General features: G+C 39.2%; 1 protein-coding gene across 1 annotated transcript; it reads left to right on the top strand.

Moving 5' to 3' along the window:
* Positions 1-2,362: 2,362 nt before the first annotated feature.
* Positions 2,363-5,962, top strand: LOC119262913 (ermin-like). The gene is made up of 2 exons (XM_037536325.1): positions 2,363-2,556; positions 5,253-5,962. The coding sequence occupies exons 1-2, from the start codon at positions 2,418-2,420 to the stop codon at positions 5,666-5,668; spliced, it is 555 nt and encodes a 184-aa protein (XP_037392222.1). The 5' UTR covers positions 2,363-2,417; the 3' UTR covers positions 5,669-5,962.
* The last annotated feature ends 15,744 nt before the right edge of the window (positions 5,963-21,706 follow it).

Here is a 21,706-nt window from a genome sequence, read left to right as displayed (position 1 = left end):
CATGCTTGTGAGTTTGAGGCAGAGGAACGTATGTGTTCTGTAAGGTCTGGTGGGTTTCATAAACATCGTATGATCACATCTCAGACTGAGCAGGATATGGTTTATTAACACCCACACAACGAGCTGTCAGCCTGAGATGAGTCATTTTATAACTGATGAGCGTGTGTGATAGTTTAATGTAGCGCCATCTGACAGCTCAGAGTTTCTGATTACAGTTTTAACTGCCTCTTTCATGGTGCACGTATTTTCGAAAAAGATGTTAAAATGCTTAAGAATTCGATTTTGTAACATAACATTTCAACTTAAAGTATAATTTAAACAATTTCAGCTTTATAAACTCCAAACTCTGCATGTGGTCATCTCAGGCCAGACCAAATGGAGGGAGGACTCAATTCCAACCTTGAAGCAGTGGACACTATTAATTCCAAAGTATCCAGACATCTTCTCATGCAGCATTTCTTATGAAATCAATGCTTTAACCCGTTAACAGACCATGGACCCAAAGTTTTATTACACACTTCTATAACCTAAGAATAGCTCAACTACTTTGCATTGAAGTCCCTGTAGTTACTGAATAATAAGCCTTAGTATGTACAAAGCCTGGGAAGGTTAATACTTACATTACTGCAGTACACTAGATGTTGGAAGAATGGTCAGATGCTGATATTGGTCGATTAGGTCTGGGTCATGTATGTAAAATGTTATATAGACATGTAATAATGTTCTACACACAGATCAGCTATAACATTATGTCCACCTCCTTGTTTCTACACTCATTGTCTATTTTATCAGCTCCACTTTCTATATAGGCGAACTTTGTAGTTCTACAGTTACAGACTGTAGTTCATTTGTTTCTCTGCATACTTTCAGCCCCTTTTACCCTGTTCTTCAGTGGTCAGGACCCCCACAGGACCACCACGGGGCAGGTATTATTTGGATGGTGGATACAGTGTCTAGTTCAGATCATTGTATTAACCTTTGACAATGCTTTAGAGAAAACCACCCATAGAAGAGGGGGCATACAGTACTGTCCATACATTAAGTTCAAGTTCTTTAAAATTCATGAAAAAAAAAAACAATCAACATGAAACATATTTAACACAAAAAATACACAATAATCTCAACAACTCAGTATATCATTTTTCCAGCACTTGGTGTGTCCATTGTTTGTCTTTATAACGGCTTCAATTCTTCACAGGAGACTTTCTTTCAGTTTCTCTGAGAATTCTTCAGGGATGTTTGTCCACACCTCCAAAGTTCAGTCTTAGAGGTTGGTTACATTTTCTGCTTCTCATCATCCAAATAATCCCAAACACATTCAGTGATACTGAGGTCTGGACTCTGAGGTGGTCAGTCCATTTTTCTGAGAACAGCAGCAGCTTCTTTTATTTGCAAATGTCCTTTTCTGTCTGTTTCCTTTTTCCAGTAAGTGTCTCTTGACAAGAACACGTCCTTTCGGACCCACAGCGCTGAGTCGTCTTCTCACAGTGGAAGGATGAACAGAAACACTTGTGAATGCTTTCTGATCTGAAGTAAGAGTGGAGCTTAATTTTCTCTCAAAGATAAAAGCTTTAAGTGCTGTTTATCTGAAGTCTATCAGGTGTCTATAAGGTCTTCCAGGTGGTGGTTAGGAGTCTTTTTTTCTGTATCATTTAGTAATTTTTTAAACTTTAGTTTTAGAAACTCTCAGAAACTCTTCCGCTGCTGTCGGAACAAACCTTGTATCTCCATTGTTGATGCTTTCCAGTGATGTAATTTGAAAATGCCCGTAGTCCTTTATATTGGATGTAAATTTCATAATGAATGGACAAAAAGTAAAAAAAAACTGGTTTCATTGATTTTAAATTAAAAGTAAAGTAATTTTTTTTCTTCTTCTGTAAAGAGACCATTTTGAAGATAGAAGGTTTTCTGACAGCAGCAGTAAATAAGTGAATTATTTCAGATCTAATCTCTTCATACACCCTCAGACATAAAGGTAGTTAACCACCACTGGGGCAAATACATACTTTTCACCTGGGTAAAACATATTTAGGACCTTAAAACCACTGTTGTACCTTTGAGGATACATTCACATTGTTTATACCTTGATGAAGGAAAAATGCCCCTGCACAGAACCTTTATTTCTAACAGTGTAAACACGAATAACTTGCTTTTAAAGGCCATTTTTACTGGAAATGAAGTAAATGATGGTCGACCAATTCTGTAACAGTTAAAGATTTTCCTTAAGCAATACATTTGAACCAAGAACACAGAGACATTTATCAGTTGCCCCCTCAGATTGAGAAACAGTGTCCCCGCTCTGGGCAGTGGAGCGGAGAAGCTCATCAGCATGCTACCAGAGTGTATCAGTGAGTGTGCATGTGTGTGTTCACCCAGTGTCGTCCAGTCCACTCAGTAAGCAGGAGACAGAGCAAGAGATGGACTCCAGTTCAGAGTGTCCAGGACAGGAGATGATCTCTGACCATCAAACGCTCCCTTCACCTGTTCTTCCACAGCCCACTGACCATACGCCAGAGCCCGAGCCTCCAGCTGGACCTGAGAGCAATAGTGACCAAGGTAAGAGGAACTCTTAGGAATACGTGCCAGCATTGAAAAATCTTTGCTAATGATCATAAACTGATTTTTATTTCATCTCATTGTTCATGTTTCATTGTGTTTAAGCGAGAATGTAAACTGAGTAAAACCTAATTTATTTCAAATGAGTTTATATAAGATAAACAGTCTCATTCAGCCCAGTAGCAGCACAAGACAAAATAACATAGGAGTTTTACTAAATTATTATGTGTTATTTAGCTAATTATCTCATTATCTTGGTAATCATTTCACAAGCTTTAGCCATTTTATACATGTAGAAATACAATCACGGCTGTACTGCATTAGAAATGTGCTCTAATGGTCAAGAGGTCACTTGGTCAGTGTATGTGCATGTGTGTATGGGTTTGTGTATTTACACTCTTACAGCTGCATTTTCACAGCCTTTTAATTCCAGTCTGTATTACATAAGCTTCACTCAGTGTGGGAAATCATGACGTTCAGAGCAGAGTCCTTCCACTCCCAGAAATCTGCAGATTTGCTTATGCAAATCAAATTAAAATCCACAAAGCAGATTTTGCATCTTATGCCAGGTACTGTACTATGTGGACCTGAGGTTACCCACAGTCCTTTTCTAATCTGGACACGATGAGTCGTTTGGGTAATTAAGGACAAAAAGAGGCCCTGAAAGCTGATTTGTTTCAGTCTTGGAGGGACTAATAAATATAAAATACACGCTTAAAAAAGACGGTTCTTCAAAGGTTCTTTGGTAAAGAAAATGGTTCTTTATGGACCCACGAAGAACCCTTTTGTCACAATTGGCCCCTCCCGGTCCTATCCATGTGTTCGCATTATGTTTTGGTCTAGTCTGCGTGATTTCTTTGTTTTGGTTTCCTACTCCAGCCCCTTGTTTTGTGACTCCGCCCCTGATTGTCGCCACCTGTTTTCCGCCTGTCCCTCATCATCTCTGTTGTATTTAAGCCCTGTGTTTGCCTCTTGTCTTGGCTGGTCTTTGTTGTTTGGATGTTTGATGTGTTGGCTGTATTTTATTGTATTCTCGTGGTGTTTGGTTCTTGTTTGAGGTTCTGTGTTCATTTTGTCATGTCTGTCCTTCCTGCTCTCCGTATCGGCTGTTTGAACCCGGACTGTTTTGACCATGACCCTGGATTTGCCCTTAATAAAAGTCGCTTATCTCAGCGTATGTGTCCGCCTCCTCGCTCCACGTTACGCCTTTGCCTGATCGAAGCATACTTTGCGTTATAAAGGGTTCTTCAGTTTGATATAAAATGTGCCACAGATGGTTCTACACATAACCCTTTTTTAAAACGGGTTCTATGTTATACCAAAAAAGGTCCTTCTATTGTTACAACGTTGAGCTTGGAACAATAAAAGAACACTTTTCAGGTGCTATATAGAACACTTTTCAAAAAGGTTCTATATAGAACCACATAAAATGCTCTCTCTCTCTCTTTTTTACAGGAAAAACATACTTACTGCCAAGATAAATGGCTCATAAAAGCTTCCTTTGGGGGCCTAAAACTTTTTTTGGCTTTGAAAACAACACTGTGTATTCCAGGGTTGTTTATTCAAAATGTACCAAAACTGCAACAGCAAAACAAGAATGGAACACTTATACACACACACACACACACACACACACACACACACACACACACACACACACACACACACACACACACACACACATTTACTGGAACTACATATCCTTCTGGGTCATTGGGCAGAAGGCAGGATATACCCTGGACAGGTCACCAGGGCAGACAGACAGATAGGCACACATATACTTTCACTCACACCTACTGGCAATTTAGCATGTCCAGTTGGCCTGACTGCATGTCTTTGGACTGTGGGAACCTTGTGGGAGAACACGTAAACTGAGGATCCTAGTTGCCTGGCCAGGAATCGAACCCAGACCCTTCTTGCTGTGTAGTGACCCACTGCGCCGCCATTCTGCCCGTTCAATGCTTATTCAAAAATAATTCTACACAAAAATAAATAGTTTAGGTAGTTTTTAAAACTGCTTATTTGCTTGATCTAGACACCAGGCATCATTTCCTTTTGTGTAACCACTGGCTCATAGATTGCTGTTGGGGGGAAGGGGGCCATACCACACACTATGTTGCGGTGCACGCTGGGGACTGTAGTGAATCTCAGGCTGACTTGGCCTATGGGCCTTGTGTATGGGCTCTGTTCTATTGAGGCACTGGGTGACACACTTTTGATCATATCTGGTGCTTCAATTTCAAAAGGTATCTTGAATGGTTTTGGTGTGCTGCTAAAGAACTGAACACTGTACCATTGGACAGCGATGATTGCTAAGCACTGATTGGAGGGCTAAGAAAATCAGGCCGGATCGGAATTGCTTAGGTAAACATGGACAAGAAACAGAGATAATTATGGTTTAGTAACATAGATCACAGCAATTTACAGGCCCCTCAAAACATGGGCCTGTATGCAAGTGCATACCTGGACGCTACACTGCACTTCCATGTTACCATGCAGTTTTAATCAGACACTATACCACCACAGGCTGTTGTTTACAGGCTCTCTATGTTTGGTCTAAATCTCTATTGTTTCTATGAAGCCAGTTTTCTGACGCATGCAGTTATTAATCATAAAAATGATAAGACCGTCACATCTTCCAAAACTACTTCTGTCATTGTTGTAACTAATGTCCTTGTCCTGAACGCTTATTGCAGACTCGGCAACTGTGGGACAGGCAGTGACGTCAGTGGAGCAGATGGATGGAGGCACTGAAGTAGGGGAGGCTCCCACTAAAGAGGTGGATCAAATGAAAGAGGAAGCAGAAGCTCACATCAGCACTTCAGAAAGCGGTGATCGACGGAGTGAACAAGAGGAGCGGAAAGAGCAGGAGGAGGAGAAGGAAGAGGTGGAAGAAGAGGAGGATGGGCTGGGTGACCTACAGCCGGAGAACTGCACACAAAATGTTCCAGCCACAGGTCAAAGATCAGGCAGGAGCAACGGGAGGAGCAGGGGACGACGCTCCGGCAGCGGCCCCCCGACCTCTAAGTACAACACTGTGTGTTACAGAAAGATCAAGAGCGGAAACACCAAGCAGAGGATAGACGAGTTTGAGTCCATGATGAGTGTGTAGCAGGAAATGTGACAAACGTCGTGAGGACACACACATACACACCCAACCCCAACACCAGCCCTCCAACACAGACACAGATACAGACCAGGGGGGAAACGTGACTATTAGAGCTAGTCCTTCAGTTCCGCCCATGAATGTTGAAGTACTAGGACTTTGCTGGACGCTCCTTTTATACCCAAGCATGACCGCATCACCTGGTTATAATGTTTTCTGAATAATTTGCAATGTTCCTAGTCTTCAATTGTCCCTGTCACAACTTTCTTGGAACATTTGGCAAGCATCAATGTCGGAATTAATAAAACCTTTGTACTATTTTCATTGCAATACAGATAAAAGTCATAAAATTCACTGCTTTATGTTTTCATTTTCATCTTCCAACTTTCTGAGGTTTATAGAATAAAATGAACTACACAAAGAGAAGAATGATCAGTTCAGTTCAGTTCAGAATGATGGGTCACATACATTTTCTAACCTGGGGTGTGGGGGTGCTGGAGCCTGTCCCAGTGGTCTTTGTGCTGAAGGCAGGATACACCATGCACAGCTTGCCAGTCCACTGCAGCTTCAAGCAGACTGTTTCCATATATACAGATACACAGTGCAGTCGACGAAAAGGCTGCTTGTAAAGCTCTCTTGAGAATCACTGTAAATAGTTTTACTGTACTGTAATTTTTAAAACCAGAACTGTTTCTCAATAATTTCAGTAAAAGCTCTATAACCTCATGCAAACTGAAATTTATTTGACATTTCCTTTGGGGGTATTTTTTGGATCCAAAATGGACTTCATGTAGTCTGTGTTGGTGTTTGTTGTGATTATTGGAAGCAGAAATTTAGACACTAAAATATACTCAGAATTGACACTTACCAGAAACTTTATTACCGATTTGTGCTATCAGGGGTTGGGATGTAATGGGGTACAAATATTGGGAATACATATTCAGAAATTAAGTATCTGTATTCAGTCCAAGTTACATTTTGTAAAGGCAGAATTCAGAACACAGTTTCTCTTTAAATTTTTAGGAGAATAGTTTCAGAACACTTACCCACTGGGTTTTAAAAATGTATACCATGTTTAAAAAGAAACACCATCAGTGCTTGTTTATTAATTATTTACAATCATGGCATCTAGACATATTCTAAAGAAGAATGTTACTGCTAAAGCCTGAGTAGACTGATAAATCAATGTGATCGGTTATTAATCTCAGTGTTACTGAGCTCTGCTAAAGCCTGAGTAGACTGGTAAATCAATGTGATCAGTTATTAATCTCAGCGTTACTGAGCTCTGCTAAAGCCTGAGTAGACTGATAAATCAATGTGATCAGTTATTAATCTCAGCGTTACTGAGCTCTGCTAAAGTCTGAGTAGACTGATAAATCAATGTGATCAGTTATTAATCTCAGTGTTACTGATCTCTGCTAAAGTCTGAGTAGACTGATAAATCAATGTGATCAGTTATTAATCTCAGAGTTACTGAGCTCTGCTAAAGCCTGAGTAGACTGATAAATCAATGTGATCAGTTATTAATCTCAGTGTTACTGAGCTCTGCTAAAGCCTGAGTAGACTGATAAATCAATGTGATCGGTTATTAATCTCAGTGTTACTGAGCTCTGCTAAAGCCTGAGTAGACTGATAAATCAATGTGATGATCAGTTATTAATCTCAGTGTTACTGAGCTCTGCTAAAGCCTGAGTAGACTGATAAATCAATGTGATCAGTTATTAATCTCAGCGTTACTGAGCTCTGCTAAAGCCTGAGTAGACTGATAAATCAATGTGATCAGTTATTAATCTCAGCGTTCCTGAGCTCTGCTAAAGCCTGAGTAGACTGATAAATCAATGTGATCAGTTATTAATCTCAGCGTTACTGAGCTCTGCTAAAGCCTGAGTAGACTGATAAATCAATGTGATCGGTTATTAATCTCAGCGTTACTGAGCTCTGCTAAAGCCTGAGTAGACTGATAAATCAATGTGATCAGTTATTAATCTCAGCGTTACTGAGCTCTGCTAAAGCCTGAGTAGACTGATAAATCAATGTGATCAGTTATTAATCTCAGTGTTACTGAGCTCTGCTAAAGCTTGAGTAGACTGATAAATCAATGTGATCAGTTATTAATCTCAGTGTTACTGAGCTCTGCTAAAGCCTGAGTAGACTGATAAATCAATGTGATCGGTTATTAATCTCAGTGTTACTGAGCTCTGCTAAAGCCTGAGTAGACTGATAAATCAATGTGATCAGTTATTAATCTCAGTGTTACTGAGCTCTGCTAAAGCCTGAGTAGACTGATGAATCAATGTGATCGGTTATTAATCTCAGTGTTACTGAGCTCTGCTAAAGCCTGAGTAGACTGATAAATCAATGTGATCAGTTATTAATCTCAGCGTTACTGAGCTCTGCTAAAGCCTGAGTAGACTGATAAATCAATGTGATCAGTTATTAATCTCAGTGTTACTGAGCTCTGCTAAAGCCTGAGTAGACTGATAAATCAATGTGATCGGTTATTAATCTCAGTGTTACTGAGCTCTGCTAAAGCCTGAGTAGACTGATAAATCAATGTGATCAGTTATTAATCTCAGCGTTACTGAGCTCTGCTAAAGTCTGAGTAGACTGATAAATCAATGTGATCGGTTATTAATCTCAGTGTTACTGAGCTCTGCTAAAGCCTGAGTAGACTGATAAATCAATGTGATCAGTTATTAATCTCAGTGTTCCTGAGCTCTGCTAAAGCCTGAGTAGACTGATAAATCAATGTGATCAGTTATTAATCTCAGCGTTCCTGAGCTCTGCTAAAGCCTGAGTAGACTGATAAATCAATATGATCAGTTATTAATCTCAGTGTTACTGAGCTCTGCTAAAGCCTGAGTAGACTGATAAATCAATGTGATCGGTTATTAATCTCAGCGTTACTGAGCTCTGCTAAAGCCTGAGTAGACTGATAAATCAATGTGATCAGTTATTAATCTCAGCGTTACTGAGCTCTGCTAAAGCCTGAGTAGACTGATAAATCAATGTGATCAGTTATTAATCTCAGTGTTACTGAGCTCTGCTAAAGCTTGAGTAGACTGATAAATCAATATGATCAGTTATTAATCTCAGTGTTACTGAGCTCTGGTAAAGCCTGAGTAGACTGATAAATCAATGTGATCGGTTATTAATCTCAGCGTTACTGAGCTCTGCTAAAGCCTGAGTAGACTGATAAATCAATGTGATCAGTTATTAATCTCAGTGTTACTAAGCTCTGCTAAAGCCTGAGTAGACTGATAAATCAATGTGATCAGTTATTAATCTCAGCGTTACTGAGCTCTGCTAAAGCCTGAGTAGACTGATAAATCAATGTGATCAGTTATTAATCTCAGTGTTACTGAGCTCTGCTAAAGCCTGAGTAGACTGATAAATCAATGTGATGGGTTATTAATCTCAGTGTTCCTGAGCTCTGCTAAAGCCTGAGTAGACTGATAAATCAATGTGATCGGTTATTAATCTCAGCGTTACTGAGCTCTGCTGAAGCCTGAGTAGACTGATAAATCAATGTGATCGGTTATTAATCTCAGTGTTACTGAGCTCTGCTAAAGTCTGAGTAGACTGATAAATCAATGTGATCGGTTATTAATCTCAGCGTTCCTGAGCTCTGCTAAAGCCTGAGTAGACTGATAAATCAATATGATCAGTTATTAATCTCAGTTTTACTGAGCTCTGCTAAAGCCTGAGTAGACTGATAAATCAATGTGATCGGTTATTAATCTCAGCGTTACTGAGCTCTGCTAAAGCCTGAGTAGACTGATAAATCAATGTGATCAGTTATTAATCTCAGCGTTACTGAGCTCTGCTAAAGCCTGAGTAGACTGATAAATCAATGTGATCAGTTATTAATCTCAGTGTTACTGAGCTCTGCTAAAGCTTGAGTAGACTGATAAATCAATGTGATCAGTTATTAATCTCAGTGTTACTGAGCTCTGCTAAAGCCTGAGTAGACTGATAAATCAATGTGATCGGTTATTAATCTCAGTGTTACTGAGCTCTGCTAAAGCCTGAGTAGACTGATAAATCAATGTGATCAGTTATTAATCTCAGTGTTACTGAGCTCTGCTAAAGCCTGAGTAGACTGATAAATCAATGTGATCGGTTATTAATCTCAGTGTTACTGAGCTCTGCTAAAGCCTGAGTAGACTGATAAATCAATGTGATCAGTTATTAATCTCAGTGTTCCTGAGCTCTGCTAAAGCCTGAGTAGACTGATAAATCAATGTGATCAGTTATTAATCTCAGCGTTACTGAGCTCTGCTAAAGCCTGAGTAGACTGATAAATCAATGTGATCAGTTATTAATCTCAGCGTTCCTGAGCTCTGCTAAAGCCTGAGTAGACTGATAAATCAATATGATCAGTTATTAATCTCAGTGTTACTGAGCTCTGCTAAAGCCTGAGTAGACTGATAAATCAATGTGATCGGTTATTAATCTCAGCGTTACTGAGCTCTGCTAAAGCCTGAGTAGACTGATAAATCAATGTGATCAGTTATTAATCTCAGTGTTACTGAGCTCTGCTAAAGCCTGAGTAGACTGATAAATCAATGTGATCAGTTATTAATCTCAGTGTTACTGAGCTCTGCTAAAGCCTGAGTAGACTGATAAATCAATGTGATCGGTTATTAATCTCAGTGTTACTGAGCTCTGCTAAAGCCTGAGTAGACTGATAAATCAATGTGATCGGTTATTAATCTCAGTGTTACTGAGCTCTGCTAAAGCCTGAGTAGACTGATAAATCAATGTGATCGGTTATTAATCTCAGCGTTACTGAGCTCTGCTAAAGCCTGAGTAGACTGATAAATCAATGTGATCAGTTATTAATCTCAGCGTTACTGAGCTCTGCTAAAGCCTGAGTAGACTGATAAATCAATGTGATCGGTTATTAATCTCAGTGTTACTGAGCTCTGCTAAAGCCTGAGTAGACTGATAAATCAATGTGATCAGTTATTAATCTCAGTGTTACTGAGCTCTGCTAAAGCCTGAGTAGACTGATAAATCAATGTGATCAGTTATTAATCTCAGTGTTACTGAGCTCTGCTAAAGCCTGAGTAGACTGATAAATCAATGTGATCGGTTATTAATCTCAGCGCTACTGAGCTCTGCTAAAGCCTGAGTAGACTGATAAATCAATGTGATCAGTTATTAATCTCAGCGTTACTGAGCTCTGCTAAAGCCTGAGTAGACTGATAAATCAATGTGATCAGTTATTAAGCTCAGTGTTACTGAGCTCTGCTAAAGCCTGAGTAGACTGATAAATCAATGTGATCAGTTATTAATCTCAGTGTTACTGAGCTCTGCTAAAGCCTGAGTAGACTGATAAATCAATGTGATCAGTTATTAATCTCAGTGTTACTGAGCTCTGCTAAAGCCTGAGTAGACTGATAAATCAATGTGATCAGTTATTAATCTCAGTGTTACTGAGCTCTGCTAAAACCTGAGTAGACTGATAAATCAATGTGATCGGTTATTAATCTCAGCGTTACTGAGCTCTGCTAAAGCCTGAGTAGACTGATAAATCAATGTGATCGGTTATTAATCTCAGTGTTACTGAGCTCTGCTAAAGTCTGAGTAGACTGATAAATCAATGTGATCAGTTATTAATCTCAGGGCTACTGAGCTCTGCTAAAGCCTGAGTAGCCTGATAAATCAATGTGATCGGTTATTAATCTCAGTGTTCCTGAGCTCTGCTAAAGCCTGAGTAGACTGATAAATCAATGTGATCGGTTATTAATCTCAGCGTTACTGAGCTCTGCTAAAGCCTGAGTAGCCTGATAAATCAATGTGATCGGTTATTAATGTCAGTGTTCCTGAGCTCTGCTAAAGCCTGAGTAGACTGATAAATCAAAGTGATCAGTTATTAATCTCAGTGTTACTGAGCTCTGCTAAAGTCTGAGTAGACTGATAAATCAATGTGATCGGTTATTAATCTCAGTGTTACTGAGCTCTGCTAAAGTCTGAGTAGACTGATAAATCAATGTGATCGGTTATTAATCTCAGTGTTACTGAGCTCTGCTAAAGCCTGAGTAGACTGATAAATCAATGTGATCAGTTATTAATCTCAGCGTTACTGAGCTCTGCTAAAGCCTGAGTAGACTGATAAATCAATGTGATCGGTTATTAATCTCAGCATTACTGAGCTCTGCTAAAGTCTGAGTAGACTGATAAATCAATGTGATCGGTTATTAATCTCAGCGTTCCTGAGCTCTGCTAAAGCCTGAGTAGACTGATAAATCAATGTGATCGGTTATTAATCTCAGCGTTCCTGAGCTCTGCTAAAGCCTGAGTAGACTGATAAATCAATGTGATCGGTTATTAATCTCAGTGTTACTGAGCTCTGCTAAAGTCTGAGTAGACTGATAAATCAATGTGATCGGTTATTAATCTCAGTGTTCCTGAGCTCTGCTAAAGCCTGAGTAGACTGATAAATCAATGTGATCAGTTATTAATCTCAGTGTTACTGAGCTCTGCTAAAGCTTGAGTAGACTGATAAATCAATGTGATCGGTTATTAATCTCAGTGTTCCTGAGCTCTGCTAAAGCCTGAGTAGACTGATAAATCAATGTGATCAGTTATTAATCTCAGTGTTCCTGAGCTCTGCTAAAGCCTGAGTAGACTGATAAATCAATGTGATCGGTTATTAATCTCAGTGTTACTGAGCTCTGCTAAAGCCTGAGTAGACTGATAAATCAATGTGATCAGTTATTAATCTCAGTGTTACTGAGCTCTGCTAAAGCCTGAGTAGACTGATAAATCAATGTGATCGGTTATTAATCTCAGTGTTACTGAGCTCTGCTAAAGCCTGAGTAAACTGATAAATCAATGTGATCAGTTATTAATCTCAGCGTTCCTGAGCTCTGCTAAAGCCTGAGTAGACTGATAAATCAATGTGATCAGTTATTAATCTCAGCGTTACTGAGCTCTGCTAAAGTCTGAGTAGACTGATAAATCAATGTGATCGGTTATTAATCTCAGCGTTACTGAGCTCTGCTAAAGCCTGAGTAGACTGATAAATCAATGTGATCGGTTATTAATCTCAGTGTTACTGAGCTCTGCTAAAGCCTGAGTAGACTGATAAATCAATGTGATCAGTTATTAATCTCAGCGTTACTGAGCTCTGCTAAAGTCTGAGTAGACTGATAAATCAATGTGATCGGTTATTAATCTCAGTGTTACTGAGCTCTGCTAAAGTCTGAGTAGACTGATAAATCAATGTGATCAGTTATTAATCTCAGCGTTACTGAGCTCTGCTAAAGCCTGAGTAGACTGATAAATCAATGTGATCAGTTATTAATCTCAGCGTTACTGAGCTCTGCTAAAGCCTGAGTAGACTGATAAATCAATGTGATCAGTTATTAATCTCAGTGTTACTGAGCTCTGCTAAAGCCTGAGTAGACTGATAAATCAATGTGATCAGTTATTAATCTCAGTGTTACTGAGCTCTGCTAAAGTCTGAGTAGACTGATAAATCAATGTGATCAGTTATTAATCTCAGTGTTACTGAGCTCTGCTAAAGCCTGAGTAGACTGATAAATCAATGTGATCAGTTATTAATCTCAGTGTTACTGAGCTCTGCTAAAGTCTGAGTAGACTGATAAATCAATGTGATCAGTTATTAATCTCAGTGTTACTGAGCTCTGCTAAAGCCTGAGTAGACTGATAAATCAATGTGATCAGTTATTAATCTCAGTGTTACTGAGCTCTGCTAAAGCTTGAGTAGACTGATAAATCAATGTGATCGGTTATTAATCTCAGTGTTCCTGAGCTCTGCTAAAGCCTGAGTAGACTGATAAATCAATGTGATCAGTTATTAATCTCAGTGTCCCTGAGCTCTGCTAAAGCCTGAGTAGACTGATAAATCAATGTGATCGGTTATTAATCTCAGTGTTACTGAGCTCTGCTAAAGCCTGAGTAGACTGATAAATCAATGTGATCAGTTATTAATCTCAGCGTTACTGAGCTCTGCTAAAGTCTGAGTAGACTGATAAATCAATGTGATCGGTTATTAATCTCAGCGTTACTGAGCTCTGCTAAAGTCTGAGTAGACTGATAAATCAATGTGATCGGTTATTAATCTCAGCGTTACTGAGCTCTGCTAAAGCCTGAGTAGACTGATAAATCAATGTGATCGGTTATTAATCTCAGTGTTACTGAGCTCTGCTAAAGCCTGAGTAGACTGATAAATCAATGTGATCAGTTATTAATCTCAGCGTTACTGAGCTCTGCTAAAGTCTGAGTAGACTGATAAATCAATGTGATCGGTTATTAATCTCAGTGTTACTGAGCTCTGCTAAAGCCTGAGTAGACTGATAAATCAATGTGATCGGTTATTAAACTCAGTGTTACTGAGCTCTGCTAAAGTCTGAGTAGACTGATAAATCAATGTGATCAGTTATTAATCTCAGCGTTACTGAGCTCTGCTAAAGCCTGAGTAGACTGATAAATCAATGTGATCGGTTATTAATCTCAGTGTTACTGAGCTCTGTTAAAGCCTGAGTAGACTGATAAATCAATGTGATCAGTTATTAATCTCAGTGTTACTGAGCTCTGCTAAAGCCTGAGTAGACTGATAAATCAATGTGATCAGTTATTAATCTCAGTGTTCCTGAGCTCTGCTAAAGCCTGAGTAGACTGATAAATCAATGTGATCAGTTATTAATCTCAGTGTTACTGAGCTCTGCTAAAGCCTGAGTAGACTGATAAATCAATGTGATCGGTTATTAATCTCAGCGTTACTGAGCTCTGCTAAAGCCTGAGTAGACTGATAAATCAATGTGATCAGTTATTAATCTCAGTGTTACTGAGCTCTGCTAAAGCCTGAGTAGACTGATAAATCAATGTGATCGGTTATTAATCTCAGCGTTACTGAGCTCTGCTAAAGCCTGAGTAGACTGATAAATCAATGTGATCAGTTATTAATCTCAGCGTTACTGAGCTCTGCTAAAGCCTGAGTAGACTGATAAATCAATGTGATCGGTTATTAATCTCAGCGTTACTGAGCTCTGCTAAAGTCTGAGTAGACTGATAAATCAATGTGATCAGTTATTAATCTCAGTGTTACTGAGCTCTGCTAAAGCCTGAGTAGACTGATAAATCAATGTGATCAGTTATTAATCTCAGTGTTACTGAGCTCTGCTAAAGCCTGAGTAGACTGATAAATCAATGTGATCAGTTATTAATCTCATCGTTACTGAGCTCTGCTAAAGCCTGAGTAGACTGATAAATCAATGTGATCAGTTATTAATCTCAGTGTTACTGAGCTCTGCTAAAGTCTGAGTAGACTGATAAATCAATGTGATCGGTTATTAATCTCAGTGTTACTGATCTCTGCTAAAGTCTGAGTAGACTGATAAATCAATGTGATCGGTTATTAATCTCAGCGTTACTGAGCTCTGCTAAAGCCTGAGTAGCCTGATAAATCAATGTGATCGGTTATTAATCTCAGTGTTACTGATCTCTGCTAAAGTCTGAGTAGACTGATAAATCAATGTGATCGGTTATTAATCTCAGTGTTACTGAGCTCTGCTAAAGCCTGAGTAGACTGATAAATCAATGTGATCAGTTATTAATCTCAGCGTTACTGAGCTCTGCTAAAGCCTGAGTAGACTGATAAATCAATGTGATCAGTTATTAATCTCAGTGTTACTGATCTCTGCTAAAGTCTGAGTAGACTGATAAATCAATGTGATCAGTTATTAATCTCAGTGTTACTGAGCTCTGCTAAAGCCTGAGTAGACTGATAAATCAATGTGATCGGTTATTAATCTCAGCGTTACTGAGCTCTGCTAAAGCCTGAGTAGACTGATAAATCAATGTGATCGGTTATTAATCTCAGTGTTACTGAGCTCTGCTAAAGTCTGAGTAGACTGATAAATCAATGTGATCGGTTATTAATCTCAGCGTTACTGAGCTCTGCTAAAGCCTGAGTAGACTGATAAATCAATGTGATCGGTTATTAATCTCAGTGTTACTGAGCTCTGCTAAAGCCTGAGTAGACTGATAAATCAATGTGATCGGTTATTAATCTCAGTGTTACTGAGCTCTGCTAAAGCCTGAGTAGACTGATAAATCAATGTGATCGGTTATTAATCTCAGTGTTACTGAGCTCTGCTAAAGCCTGAGTAGACTGATAAATCAATGTGATCAGTTATTAATCTCAGTGTTACTGAGCAGTCTCCTCAATACTACATATGTCCATAAGAGATGCTCCACTGGACTCATGCATGTATTTCCTGGCATTTTGCAAGTTGCAAACATGCCATAAACATTAAATCACAAAAGCTTCCCACTTTATAGTCAAATTTGCAAGATTAATTACTAAGAGATGGTGAGTTGGAGGCTTCATGAGATGGCAGTGCATTTGTGGAAGCAGTGGACTGAAACATGTGATTAGAGCCAAAACACTGTTGAGAAAATTGATCTAATCATTTAAATGAGTTTTTTCTTTTAATGAAACATACTAACAGTAGAATTATATAAAGAAAACTAGGTTTTTGGCCCATGTGCCTAATTAATATGTTTTTTAAATGCACTCTACATCACATTTTAATGTATTGTAATGTAATTGTTAACTGAATACATTTGGGACGGTGTTTTCAGTCACCACTACTGCCCAACTCTGTCTGCTAGCCAACCTCTATTGCTTTATCAGTAATCAGCTCTTGGCTGTAGAGAGTCTCTTAAAGGGGGATTCCACCAATTTGGTGTGACCTGGAAGGCTGTTTTATTAGCAGTTCTGCAAGTCCAGCCTTTTTTTGGCCTTCACTAATGCCTTATTCAGAGTCTGTGCATGTGCATGTCATTCAGAGTGGTTTGATGTGAAGTGGATAATTGTAAAATAACTTATTGACTCAGATTTCTTTACTGCGGTGGTGAGAGCAACCAGGCAGACAACGCAAAAATACCATCCTACAGTCAGTAAATGTAAGCATGTTCTGAATTTTTACATGTAATATTGTTAATATGTAGATAAAATAGTGTTATATCTGGAAAATAAATAAATAAATAAAAAAAATCCCAGGAATTAAGTAATTTTTGCAGTCATTATATTTAGTGGTTTTCTGTGGCAGAGCTTTTAGAGGCAATAAAAGCTTCAGACGTCTGGTTCCTATCACAACCACTACAGACAATTGTACGTTTCTCTAGAATGGGACATTTCAAATTCAACCACATATCCTTTTCACATCAGCACAGCACACACTTCTACGTCCATGTCACTACTGTGCTGAGAACGGTGCAGCACCTAAATCGGACCAGCAGTGGTCTTGTGGTCACTAACTGCAATACTGTGCAGCAGTACATGAGCTACAGTCTGTAATTGTTCATTTATTCCTCCAGTGGACCTAAAAGTTTGGTACTGTGAACGGTGAACATACAATTTTGCCAAAAAACGGTGTGTAAAACCTAAGCTCGACACTAGATGGCGATATTATTCTGTATTTGATCACTTTTCACCACAAAACTGCACACGTTTTATTTGCTCATTTAATTAAATGTGGCATCAGCTTTCTTACAAGCATTACTTTCAAGACAGGAATACAAACAGGAATGTTGCTCCCAAGCAGGTCTGAAAAGGCTCCTCCAGAAGAAGCAGGTGCAGGTGCGTACAGCACTGGCCAATAATTCCACATATTCATAACAAATAAACCAGTTTGAAACCAAAGTTAATTACAGAACCATTATTTCTCTTACAGTTTCTGGAGCAAAGCATATGCAATGCAGCAATAAATAAACATAAATCATCAGAGACATAATATAGTAATGTTCCAGTAATGGACAAAGCAAATCTGTGGCATGAAGGCAAATGCTTTGGAAATGTTTGTGGTCTACCACTAAGACTGTAATTGAATCCCAGTTGGACATTGACTATGGCCCTTAACCTACCTGGCAGCAAGATAAGATTATTGAGGCCTGTTTATGTTTATAATTTACATATGCAGTGGTCAGACACATCACGTATTTACTCTTCCCTCAGTAATCATGCGGATTAGCAGGCCAATGATAGAACAGTCAGTGCGGTCAGTTGTTTAGCTAGACCGCACTAATTGCTCTGATGCTGGGTGCGACCTCGCTGACTGTTTTATTAGCAGTTCTGTGAGTCCGGCCTTCTTCTGGCCTTCACTAAAGCCTTATTCAGAGTCTGTGCATGTACTGCTCAAGGTCCAAATACTGAACTTTCACATACTTGTCCACATTTACAGTTTTAAATGACCAACTTATCTCGTAATTAATTATTTATTCTCATTCCGAAATCATAAATACTACCTCTTGTTTTGTCACACTGTACATTGGTGGTAATAAAGCTCTAAAGACCTGTGCTTTTCTGAAGTCTGTCTGCATGGTACATTTTAAGGTTAGGGTTAGGGTTAGGTATGTTTTAAGCTGTTGTATAATTATTACATTTATTTTGCTTTTATATTTAGATATTCCACTTCAGGTATTCTGCTTTACCTGCTTTTTCTGCTTTGTTTAAATATATATATATATATATATATATATATATATATATATATATCCCCAGAGATAAAAGTCGAAAATAAAATAACCTGTGACTTTTGATTCACCCTATATATATATATATACACAGTATATATGAATATCTTCTACACAGAACACACTTCTGCACATTTTAAGACACACTTGCTGTTCTTTTGGCTGAAATTAATATTCCGGAAAAAAGAAGATGATTAGATGGTACGGATGTATTTATATGATTCTTATGCATGGCATATGCTGAATGTCTGATAATGCAGATAATTAAGTTTGCATGCATGTAATTTTTTTTTAAAGGCTTGTTACTCACTCATATTTTTTGATGTGAGTAGTGCTCCACATCAATAACACCGTGCATCCCTGTTTTGAGGACCACTTCAGTTCTTTTATTCAGTTTGCATGATTAGTAGCATAACTTCAAAAGTTTTATGTACAGTCACATGCAAAATTTGGGCACTCCAGTCAATTAACATTTTTTGTTGAGTGAAAATAGGTTTTCTGCACATTTTAACGCACATCTGGTGTTTATTTGCTTAATTTATATATTTGGAAAAAAGTAAAACATAAAATCTGGCTTGTGCAAAAGTTAAGGTATATTTGATGGTTTTATGTTAAACTCCAAAAAAAATAAATATTTGGAGCTAAAATGTGCAGAAAAATTACATATTTCAGTGTGGTCCTTGTAAAAGATCTTATTTTTACTTAGAAAATCAACACAACGACACACACAAACACACACACACACACACACACACACACACACACACACACACGCACGCATATTATATATATGGTGTTTGTATTGTGTCAGTGAGAGAAAGGCAGGACACTCTTTTTGGCCTGGCTGGTCTCAGGCATGACTTGGCCTCATTTGAATAGTGACAAATGTCAGATTGTCATGGCGACGGCAGACCGTGTGTATGTGGCATGGTGAGGTGTCCCCAAACCAGGGGTCAGAGCAACTTCCTGGTCAGCGTCCATCCTTCCAAAACCCCCCTCCCTAAAACCCTCGCTCCAATTAACCTTTCCTGACATAACGTAACAGCTTCTGATCCTCAGCCACATCTCCCTTCTGTTCTATTCTCTCTCTCTCTCTCTCTCTCTCTCTCTCTCTCTCTCTAGCAGGTCACACTGTAGTGAACAGAAATGCCATAGCTGTCCTCAGGCATTCAGTTCTCTTTGGCCCAGCAGTTTGGCAGAAGGAGGAAGGTCCAGCCATGTTGGACCAAAGTGTATATTTTTACATACATAGTTAAAGAACAGTGTGGCATTTTTTAGCTGAAATGCTCAATCACTCAAGACGTGTCTGGTGTCCAAGGTTTGCTGTTTTAGTTGTATTTTGGAGCTCCAATACTAATACAGCTAACAAGTAATAGCAGCATACAGTCTAGTAATTATCATGGTACCTAAATCATTACACATGCACTTCAAGTAGGATTAAATAACAGACTCGATTATGTGGTTTCTGACTCCAGCAGCAACCATCCTGAACTTTTCCTCCATTCTTTTATCTGTTCAAACGGTACGTCATACAGTGTCAGAATGTGGTCTATTCTGGATTAGCCTGCTTAAAGAAATACTAGGTTTTAAAACTGGCTGCATAATTCTGATCCATAACTTGCTGCTCCAGAATTGTTCACAGTGATGGAGATAGGAACCAGATGCCTGAAGCGTTTAATAACTCTGAAGGCTCCCTCACAGAGCTTTACACAAATTAGATACAAATATGTTGCCTGAAAAAGTGAGTGCATTTACATGCATCCAAGAATCTGATTATAATCAGATTTCTGCAGTTTTGTATTCATTCAAATGGTCAAATGGTAAACAGCACACTCTGATTTCTTAGATCGGAGTAAGGACTTGAAATCCCATTAAGAAATCTGATAAAGAGAGCTGAATTTGGATCATTGATCAGATTTCCTTACAGATTACCCTTTTCTCAGTCTGTGCATGTGCGAAAACAGACCACGGTACCGGAAATAAGTAAGCGAGGGTGGAACCAACTACATGCTTGATGAAATAAAGGACTTGTTCATCTTCTTGATGATGAATGTTCATATTTTCAGGTAAAGTGGCTCGATGTCATAAAAACAGCTGCAGCATGAGGTTCGAGTCTTACATTAAGTTTACGTCACATATTCTTCTGTCAGTTTATTGGCTGTTTGCAAAGCTGAAATCCGATTACTGTCTGATTCATGTAGACCTGGAGTTTCCCCATTATCTGATTACACGAGTACATGTAATCCTGCTGACCAGATTACTGACAAAATCCGATTTTCTGCAGTTATCAGATTATTAAGTGCATGTACATGCACTTACTGTTTTACAGTAGCTTTAGTAGCTCATAGTTTGTAGTAGATAGATCTGCTGACTCACGTTGGCTGTAAGAAGCTTGGGAGGCGTGGCCATGTGAGCGGCCTCATGCAGAAGCCCACGGTACGAGCACACCACCCTAAAAAGTTTATTGTTGTTAGTTGGAGTTGTGGGTATGTGTTGGTTATGTTTTATTGTGTCTGGGGTGCAGGTAGTTTCTGTGTGAGGGGGGTCACTGTAAAGGCTGCTGGTGACCTCCCTTGCAGGTTTGGCTGTATATTATGTGCCTTTCTGCTGGTGTTTCAATAAGCGAGCACTATTCACAGCAGAATCACAGCGTGCCCTGCGCTAACGCCACAATACGAGGTTGAAGGAAACCTAGTATCTGAGGAAACTTCGTTTTTCCGATTTCTTACCACGGCATACAGAAACCTCATCCTCATGACTTATTTACCAAACGAAAGGCTACATTTTCTTTGTAGACATCACGACACCTGGTCCTTATTATTCAAGTTCATAAAGACATCGCTATGTTTGGCTATAACTTTTCACACCAAACCACTCACTGTTTAGATAGAATTATGAAGAATAAAGAAACTGAATTCTACTTTAACCCCATTGCGTGGCCAGGGCCCTCTAGCAGGCCCAAAGACGTATTACACACTGCTATAACCTCAGAACAGCTCAGCCAGCTTGCATTGAACTTCCTGTAGTTACTGTATAATAAGCCTGAGTATGTAATAAGCCTGGGATCTTAAGAATTCGACAGCTCAACGTGGTTTGAGGCGAGTGTGGGGTCATTTGGCCATGCGGTCTGCATGATGCCGTCTGATAGGGTACAGTCTAGCTTCCATTGCTTGTTAGCCTTTTAGCTCTGGCGTGAAAGTAAAGAAGCGAACTTCGGACAGCAAACATGTCTCGACTGATTGAGTACATTTGGGGTGAGAGCGAAACTGTGTAAATTTTGTGAGGGACAAACAGCGGAAGCGTGACTCATCACTCTGCGTGTTTGTGCGCTGTTGTGCGCCGATCTCAACGAGGCGCATTCATGGAGCTTCGTCACATCCCCGCCTTCCCCCACAATGCCAGCTTTGTGGATGAGGAGAGTCCGCTGTGGAAAATATTTGGGAGAGAGGAAGAGAAGAATAGCAGTAAAGTGTTTGTTTCACACAGCCTGCGCTCAGGCCCCCCCTTGGAAAGTTTTATTCTTTGGACTGA

Source organism: Pygocentrus nattereri, chromosome 30, assembly GCF_015220715.1.
Source record: "Pygocentrus nattereri isolate fPygNat1 chromosome 30, fPygNat1.pri, whole genome shotgun sequence".
NCBI lineage: Eukaryota > Metazoa > Chordata > Actinopteri > Characiformes > Serrasalmidae > Pygocentrus > Pygocentrus nattereri.
This window is presented reverse-complemented; position numbering and strand designations above follow the sequence as displayed.

Coding starts and splice junctions, on each gene's coding strand:
- LOC119262913 (XM_037536325.1), top strand. CDS start 2,418: ATGGACTCCAGTTCAGAGTGTCCAGGACAGGAGATGATCTCTGACCAT. Junction 2,557..5,252: donor TGAGAGCAATAGTGACCAAG/GTAAGAGGAACT, acceptor CGCTTATTGCAG/ACTCGGCAACTGTGGGACAG.